General features: G+C 38.2%; 1 protein-coding gene across 3 annotated transcripts; it reads right to left on the reverse strand.

Annotated features, from left to right (window-relative positions):
• Window positions 1-373: 373 nt before the first annotated feature.
• pfkfb3 (6-phosphofructo-2-kinase/fructose-2,6-biphosphatase 3) lies at window positions 374-8496 on the reverse strand. Of its 3 annotated transcripts, none has more exons than XM_042722283.1 (16): window positions 8178-8495; window positions 6456-6584; window positions 6260-6356; window positions 6086-6152; window positions 5731-5805; window positions 5595-5651; window positions 5337-5461; window positions 5043-5250; window positions 4660-4806; window positions 4466-4570; window positions 4253-4382; window positions 3525-3587; window positions 3360-3424; window positions 3098-3277; window positions 2928-2950; window positions 374-1884 (listed from the first exon to the last, which is right to left on the reverse strand). In XM_042722283.1, the coding sequence occupies exons 1-16, from the start codon at window positions 8257-8259 to the stop codon at window positions 1878-1880; spliced, it is 1560 nt and encodes a 519-aa protein (XP_042578217.1). In that variant the 5' UTR covers window positions 8260-8495; the 3' UTR covers window positions 374-1877. The 3 variants fall into 3 exon arrangements, with proteins under 3 accessions (XP_042578217.1, XP_042578216.1, XP_042578218.1); XM_042722284.1 differs by lacking the exon at window positions 374-1884 and adding an exon at window positions 2363-2432 and having other exon boundaries at window positions 8178-8496; XM_042722282.1 differs by lacking the exon at window positions 2928-2950.
• Between the last annotated feature and the right edge of the window lie 932 nt (window positions 8497-9428).

The following is a 9428-nucleotide window of genomic DNA, read 5'->3' on the forward strand; positions in this document are numbered from 1 at the left end:
CATTGCGTTAATATCTGTTCTGACAGGTCCAGAGTATGAGCATAGAGAGATCTGTGAGTTTGAGCGAGAGGAGAGACACGTTTTAAGTGCTGGTTTTGTGCGAGAGCAAATGAAATCCGCGTGCAAGCGATTAGATTATATAAATGTGCTCTCACGCTACAATAATGCGCTCGATACCACGCCATACCAGAGGGCCATAAAACACAGATAGTGCTCATTAGAAATGAGGTGGATGTGGTTGCAAACAGCAAACGGACTGAAAGCTGCAGGATGCTCAGTGGGATGGGAAACGCCCACCCTATATTTGACCATTTATGGAAAAATTGCAAGAAAAGGAAATGCAGTTCTGTGAAAACAAATAAACACCCACAAATCCTCTTTTAGACTGTTTATTGTATCAGTAAATGCATATAAATGATTCACTTTCTTCAGAAAGAGACAATTATTAGACTTGTTGATATGCTGTTTGATCTCAGTAATGAACAAAGTGCTCGAAACACAATGCCTAGTACAAATAAATAAATATTATTTTTTACAAAAAAAGATATTACAAAATGAGGTTCAAGTATTATAAGCGATCCGATGAATTACCGTTAAGAGCCAGTATATACAGCATTGCACCTAGTCGTGTAATAAACAATGTTTTACACTAAAAACGGAGCCAAAAATGGCTGTTCAAAGCAACTAGATGTCTTCTCAGAACTGTATATTTAGAATTAAAGCTGGTACTTCGATTCAAAAGTGTTAAAATTTTTCTCCATTCCTATAAAATCTCTTACAAAGTCAAATTGTAAACATTTGGTTAAATCTGTACATACAATATCAAACACTATTTTAATCTCTTAATCAGGCTTTGACAAAGCTGAAACTAAAATGATAAGAGTACAATAAATTCCAAATGTTGTTTTTTTTTCTCCCCAATATAATTCTCATATTAGAATGTAAAAAAGCAGCTCTGGCCTGATAGCTCAAGCACTAGGCACTCTAGGGAATTAATAAATGAACAGTATAAAAATGTAGCTGATATCCATCACACCATAAAATACATTAAATATAAACAACAAATACAAACACTGCTTCACTTTGTCCCATCCAAACACACATAAAACACCCTGTTATTACAACCTTGCGCATCGACCTTGTCATCAGGTCTTAAAAACACACAAAAACACACACTCACAATCCATATCCATAACACAAATCATCTGAAACTTCAGTGGACAACATGAGAACTTTTAAACAACTTTCAAAACTGCGAGCAGCATTACAAATGGTAAGATTTATCATTGCCCTTAAGACAAATAAATGCAAAATGTCTAAATGTGCAATTATAATGTGCAAGTTATTTGCAGCATGTTTGAAAGTGAGTGCAGAAAAGCCATGAATCAGCCCGTACGCGTCTGCGGGTGATCTTTGGTCTGTTTTAGCATCGTACTTCAAAGTTCAGGGCATATTCTTACCGTCAGTGTTAAAAAAACGGTCCGAGACCAGAATAAAAAAATCTGCAAGTGGTATCCTGTTATCCGTAAACAGGGAATAGTGTCCAAAAATGTGTGGGTGGTTGACAACATTGTTTAAATCACTGCCACTGGGCTCGGATTTCCCTTCATACGCAAAAACACACAAAGAAATCACTCAACTCCTTACTAGGACAAACCACACCATACGTGCATTCATTACGAATTCATGAAGGACAAGTAGAAAAAGCCCAGGTTGCACTCAGTGTCCATTTTCTGAAAGATGGACACACACACCTCTCTGGGAGGAAAAGAGGAAGCAGCTTGGCAGGAAACTCTTCCGCGCTGAGTAAAGCAATCCAGCCTTAAAATCTCACAGGCAGAGCTGTGGGGGTTCGTGGCACTCTATGGAGCATTTCTTCAGGTTCTGTGAAAAAGAGAATGTAGATCGTTTGGTTAATTACTGAACAGTTGATTTACTCAACAAGCTAGCTGCTAGCTAAGAGCATTGTAGCATCACAGCAGTTAGCATAACACAAAAACTGTGTTGTTATTGTTTTTGGCCAGTCTGTATGGAATCTGCACTGCAAAAGGGACTATTTCTAGAGAATTTAAACAACAAATGCAAGCTCTACATATTTTATTTACTTTGACAATATTTTCAGCTAACTGTAACCCTGTTATTCTGATATTAGCATCTGTGTTAGCTATAACTGCCAGATGTTAAAGCCGGGTGCAAACAGGGCCCATTTATTCTACCTCCATTTAACACATTTGACAAGATTTCAATCCAATCTGCAGGATTCTCGGTTTTATCCTAAAATCAGTATAGAAATTGTTTGCAGTCTGCAAATTCTATTTACTATTTAAATACATGTGCAATACTTTTAGCTACTCTACCACATTAGTTTCTATTATCATTACCTCTTAAAGAGCAGCACTGACACCACTTGTAGATAATGTAAAAAAGTGCGTCTTTAAGCATGCAAAAGATGAGCGAGAGACATACAGTGATCATTTACAGAACAAATGAGAAAGTGGGTATCCAGATATAAATGAAGATATAAACATAAAGGGTAGTGTAACTACAGTTAACAGTTGCATTAATACCACCTTTAAAGGGGCCATATTGTAAAATGATAACATTTAAACGTCATAATTTTGTTTTACATTACCATTTTCTACCCTTCCTCTAAAATAAACAAGATCGCCGCTGTACCTTTAAGACTTCTATATGCAAATAAGGCTGTCAAGATTGGCTAAACTTTAGGTACTGAGCTTATCCTTATTATGAGGACATCTGATTGGATGTCAACAACCAAAAGATATGAGAACCGTTTTCTTGTTGCATTAACAGTTGATTGTTCATTGTATGGCCTATTTTAAGGATTTGGTGTCAAGTTGGAAAAGTTTGAGGAAGTATAATTATTTGAAATAGATAAGGAAGAGACAGAAGGAGGAAATACTTACAGACAAGCTTCACTTAGCCAGTTCTGTAGTACATAAAGTGGAATGAGGAAGAATAAATAGAAGGAAACAGAGAAAAACGGGAAGAGAATGTGAAAGGGTGAAGTTTGAAATGATTAGGGGTTATGGAGTGAAGATATGACACAGATATAAAGACAGTAACTGTGGCTCACCTGTGTGGAGAGAGCGAGAGTGGTGTGTGACGCTGAACACAGGGTCAGTTGGGCGGGCGTCACCTCTCTGAGGATCGGGTCATCCAGACCCTCGATGCGGGGCTTCTTATTGGGTTCAGGGCTGGTGAGAGGGGTCACGCTGTTTCTCCTGATCAAAGTGCTCGGGCCTCTCTTCACCTCCTAGAGACAGAAGACAGAACAAGAGATCAGAAACTGAAACAGTAAAAAAGTGTTTGTGTGTAGTGTATATGTTTGTGCTCACCTCTGGTCTGTCTCTGTGTGTGTTCACTGCATCCACATTCAGAGAGATGGATTCAACTTTGCACCCTTTAAAAAACACACACACACACACACAATTAGTTTGTGTTATTCTTATTATCAATATTATTCAGATTAGATCAAATATTATCAGAGATAATAATCTTACCATAAGCCACTGGGGTCAGCTTCAGTACTGTGTGGAGTGGACACTTCAGGTACGGCATTTCATCTGCCGACAGGAAATTAAAGGTTAGTATGATTGCACTGCAAATAAGCATGGAAAAGTGTGCGGATGGAGATTAGGGGTCATTTACTTATGACTCATGTCATTCCAGACCTGTATGGCTGTTTTTCTTCTATGGAATACAAAAAGAGACATTTTGATGAATGCTCATGCTGCTCTTTTCCATACTATGTAAGTGGTGTTGACAATCTCTAAAATAAACATCATCAAGTAGAACTACACTTAAAGGTAATATACGTACTAGGAATATTATATATATATATTTTTTTTTTGCTTCCTATTGATAGTAAGTAAGGTAGTTTTTGTAGTAGTTACATTATGTTTAGGTATTTGGTAGGGTTAAGAGATCTAGAATATGGTCATGAATTAATATGTGCATTATAAGTACTTAAGTAGTAAGTATTGTTCCCTGATCTAAGGTGTTACCTAGTCTTTTAAAAGTATGCTAAAGTGTACACAAGGAAGTTTCAGAAGCCATATGGACTATTTTTGGAACTCAAGTGGAATTTTATCTTCAGTTTGTGTGGAAAAGAGCATATGGGACATTCTGCTAAACCTCTGTTGGTTTCCATAGAAGCAAGAAACTCATATGAGTTTGAAATGACACAAAGGTGAGTAAATTATGACAAAGTTTTATTTAAGAATCTCACCTGCACTTTTGTCCAAGAAGTAGGCTAACAGGCAGCGCATCACAGCCTGATGACAAATGACAAGAACATTTTCCTGTCGTTCCAGTTCCATGATCACAGGTTCCACCCGCTGAACCAAATCCTGATATGACTGGAGAAAGACAGAAGCATTTTATTAAGAACTCTTTCTTAGACTTTGTCATAGTAAAATAGGGGCATTTCATCTGTTTGTACCTCTCCGGAGGGGTAGCGGTAGTAGTATTTATCTTGATCTCTGAGAGCAAACTCTTCTGGAAACCTCTCCCTCACTTCTTCATAAGTCATCTCCTCACACAGACCCTGCAGACAACATACGAACATCTTAAGGAGGCTGAAATGGAGTACCTTTGCAGAAACACCAAACCAGAGACGCATGCTGGAGAACTTACAGCATCAATCTCATTCAGGGCTTTCCACTGTTCGTACGGCACGTTGAGGGCCTCGGCGGTCTGGATACTACGGCGCATCTGGCTCGTCCAAACCTTCAAGTCCTTCAAATTCTGCTCCTCCACAAATTTAGCAAGAGCTTCTGTGAACTACAGAGTGGGACGGTTTGTTATTCTGGAGAGTTTGGACAAATCGGACACATGGGTAATTTAGTACTCTTGGCTATGAGACTGTTTCAGACTTTACAAATACCGTCGTTGGCACCGAATTGAGCTAACTGGCAACAACATGCTTGTTTATGAAAGGTACAGATGAATTACCCAACCTCACAAGTTGAACCTCCTGCATTATTTTCATTCTTTTCCAAGATTTACGAGCATAGTACCTTTCGTCCGCGTGTAGAGAGTCCAGAGTCTCCTCCCAGACGGCCCTGGAGGTTGTGTTGGCTCTCACCATGGCGACACAAATAAATAGACCGCGGCTGCACATGGATGTTCATCAGGTAGTAGACGATCCGACTCTGGATGTGGTCTTGAATGCGGTTCACCAGGAATCTACGACCCACGTCAATCACTTTGATGAAGGAAAAATTTCTGTGAGGACAAACAAGTGGTTAATCTTGTGATATTAAAGACACTGACAAAGAAAATGTGTGTGTGTGTGTGTATTGCTGACATACTTGTCATACTGGTCAGGGTCAAGTGGCTGATAGTTCATTCTGTAACACTCAATTCTTTTCTTGAAGTCCTCCATGGCATCCGTCTTGTTGCAATCTTGATAGTCAGGACATGACACCTTAACTTCCTGTTTAAGTATTAATGCAGAGTTTAGCGGTTTTGCACACTTTATCGTCAGTGATTTAGCACTCATGTATATAATTAAGTTATACATATAAAGTTAAATTATGTTGTCTGAAACTCTTACTCATGCAACATACCAAGATATTACAGGCGATTACATTTGGGTCATCACACACAGACTCGATGAAGAAAATCTGCAAAAGTACATTTGTATTAGTGGTCTTCGTCCTTGTGATTGTCATCAAAAGCAATTTTCAAGATATTATGACTGACCTTGAAGCCATTTTCTGCACCAAACTCCAGGATCATATCTCTTCGCTCTCTGGTTGTGTTTGTAGCATCAAAAACCTGCGGAAAGATACAGCGGTGAGGATCTGCTCTTTTTTGAAACGTTCTGCAAGCGGTTTATACATCTAGAGTAGTGCTGTCAAACGATTAATCGCGATTAACCGCATCCGAGATTTGCGATTTATTATGTATATATAAATAGACACATGCAAACACACACACATGTATACAGTACATACATAATAAATATACACAGTACACACACATATATAATGTAAACAAAAACTTTTATTTTGGATGCGATTAATTGTTTGACAGCACTAAAAGATCCAGTACTCACAGCCACTTGACCCTTCTCTTCGGTGAGGTAATTCTTGACATCTCTCAGAGCGGCTAAGGCACACTGCCTGGAGACGAAACAAAATGATTAATTACTTCATATATCTACATAAAAGAGTCGAAGAAGAATTCATTTCCATCTCATGGAATACTGTAGTTCAGGCACACAACTCACTGTCGGATTTTTACAGCATCCTCATTGTCCGATTTGAAGAAATCGTAAGAGCTGTAGTGTTTCACGGCCTCTCGACGATACTCGCCAACGTTAAAGACTAGAAATACACATATTGAGCAATTAAGAATTCCTGCAAAATGTGTATAATATTTAATACAAACATATTTATTTATTTAACATTGCTTGATTTTTGTACCTTTTGTGGGGATACCGATCCAGTTGAGGTAGCGTGTGAGTTTCCTGGATATGTAGGTTTTGCCCCGAGCAGGAAGCCCTACCATCACTATCACTGTTGGGGGGTTTGCCAGGTGGGGGCCTCCACGTGCTAAAATAAAAGAGAAAATAAAATACATCGAATCACAAGCCTATATTTTAGGGGTTTTCAAAATAAAATCTACATTTTTCTTTCAGTTTCCCTCACTCCACATGATGTCCCAGTCATGTGCAATGGTCAGCCTTTTAGCCATCAGACAGCCAGCTATGGGCCAGGTTGTGTGCGCACAGATGCACTTTCAAAGCTAAACATTTACTACACTTAAATGCACATACACATTCCACGCCGCCGGCAGCGACGCAGATGAGTCTCACTTTTGCATACACACACAGACATATAAATCCTCCAAGAAGTAAATGTTTCTGCGCAAGTCTGATGTTTCATGCGAATTGCCACAAAATATATGTATTTATGCAGTTGTGCATTAGGCTAGGATTCAAAGTTTTGCATATTTTGAATAAGTTTCTATTCCATCATGCTATTTATGGGGTAAAAGTAATCCCTATCAGAGGGAGAGAGAAAGTACACAGCAGTTTTTCTCAATGAATTCCAGACGTCCACTGGCAGGTGGCCTTGTGAATAGGCAATGTGAACCAGCGCAGTCGGGGTTAATCCTTAAGAAGATCCCCAACAGAAACACACAAACACAACTCAGCTCAGTCAGCAGAGATAGACAATGATCTTATTAGGCTTTTACTGGCTGTACACGTACACTGACCAGACAGAATCTTAAGGAGAACATGTCTAGGTCATGATTCACCCCAAAATCAAAAGAAAATTATATTATAGAATATTATATTGTTATGTATAAAGGAAATTGTGATTAATTTAGAGAAGGAAATGTATTTATTCCTTCCTTCATTCATTCATTCTTAATAGCGATTTCAAAAATAAAAATAAAATGTGATACAAAAAAATATATATCATTGCATAAATTACTACAATTATATTATTTATATTTAGATAAAAATGTTAGAGTTCACTGAGTTTTTTTTTTTAATGTTCTCTCGCGATCTTTCTTTCTTAACAAATTTGAGCACTCCTGTATAGATGCAATTTATTATTTATTGCATTAAATTATGTCTTAATTATCATCATAATAAACAACATGAGGGTCAGGGTGATACCACTGGCGCAGCAGATACTTAAACGCATCATTTGTGTTGTGATGAGTAATTCCGATGCATACGCTACTGGCATCACGCTCACTCCAACTGCAGGTGAATATATTCGACCAATCAGAGCCCAGTATGATCGGGAAACGCCATATTCCCCACATTCCTCTCTGCAAATCCCTGGCGTCATCATCGTGCCATTGAGATCGAAAGTCTTTTCAAAGGCGATGCGCGTGTGTTTCCATGACAACCGAATTACTTGAGACAGTGCTCAGAATGTTAAAGGGTCAATTAATTCTGTTGCCATGGCTACCGATGACCATCACCCTGAAATATGTCACTAGGTTGATCAGTGCACGCATTAAAGTACAGCGCTCGTAAGTCACAGTTAAATTCTATTCGCGAAATATTTAATTTCATATTATGTAAAGTGCGATTTACTGTTGAATAATAATAATACATGTATGTGCTCGCCAATCTTTAATAGAAAATATAGTATAAATATAAATTTAGATATGTAATTACTTACATGTGCGGGGCACTGAAGGTTTGTCATCCTTAGAGGGAATCCAGATTTTTTGGATCCTGTTCTGGGTTAGTTCCCTTGGCATTCCTTTAGGATTGGGGAATATCAGCAAGGATACAGCGACACGTTACACACCGGCTTCGGAAATTCCCAGACTCTTTACGAACACAAGCGAAAAAAAATGAAGGATTAACGCTGCTCTTCTCTGTAAATCTTCTTCTTTAAAGGCTATTTGAAGAACTTGCGACGAAATGTATCAGTTATAAGTCTGAATCCTCCTCGCTCTGTCTCCCGGTAATCTCTGACGGCACGGTTCTCATCATCTGCGCTTTAAATACGGAACCGGCGACACGACGCTGTGACGTCACCGCAGAGGGCGTGTCTGCGCGCTCACATGCGCCACCTCGCGGCCAAATATTAGAGGTTGGTTATTATGACAAAATAAATACACAGCTATTGTGTTCACACTTTATATTCATGCGTTGAATAGTAGACTATTTATTATTATTATTTTGATATTTTGTTATATTTCTAGACGCTAATGCTGTGCACAAAGTGATAAAAGGCTTGTAAGGCTGTGCACTCAAGAGCATTAAAGATGCAGGTCACGCGTCGAGTGGGCATCCCCACTTGCCTACGTGCCGAGAGTCACTACGTCAGTCCATCAATCTTCATAAACCCGTGAAATAATAGCAAGCGTCCTCGCGCTATAAATTCACCGGCGTGTTGTTTTTCAAATTATTATTTCCTGCCATAAAAGTAGTAAATTAATAATGAATGTAACGGTCAACGCTTAGGCTACATGTGAAATAATATGAGTCTGATTTATTTCCGAATCAGGTTGTACTTTGTTTTTAAACTGATGAATGAGTAATGAAATGAAACTTAATGTGCATGTAATTTCGAGAGTTTATTTGTGTAACACACCGTTACAACAGACATGAGTGAAATCACCGATTGCATTGTTATTGGGTTTTGTTTAACAAAAATGTTAAAACAAACCAATTAATTAGGCTTCTAAGCCTAAATAAAAAAAAAATTCCCGAAATAGTTCAAAATTCTAGCCTCATAGAAATTCAACATTTTTGGAACATTTTATAAATGGTGACTTTTCTGAACTTAACGTTAACGCAGTCGCTTATTTAGTGTTATTTTTTCCCTTTTCATTTTGTTTCATCGTTTCATTTTTAATATAAATTGCTATACTTAGTAGTATAATGGAGAAACGTACATGAGAAACAAATGAGTGCGATG

This window comes from Cyprinus carpio, chromosome B4 (genome assembly GCF_018340385.1).
Source record: "Cyprinus carpio isolate SPL01 chromosome B4, ASM1834038v1, whole genome shotgun sequence".
In the NCBI taxonomy this organism is placed as follows: Eukaryota; Metazoa; Chordata; class Actinopteri; order Cypriniformes; family Cyprinidae; genus Cyprinus; species Cyprinus carpio.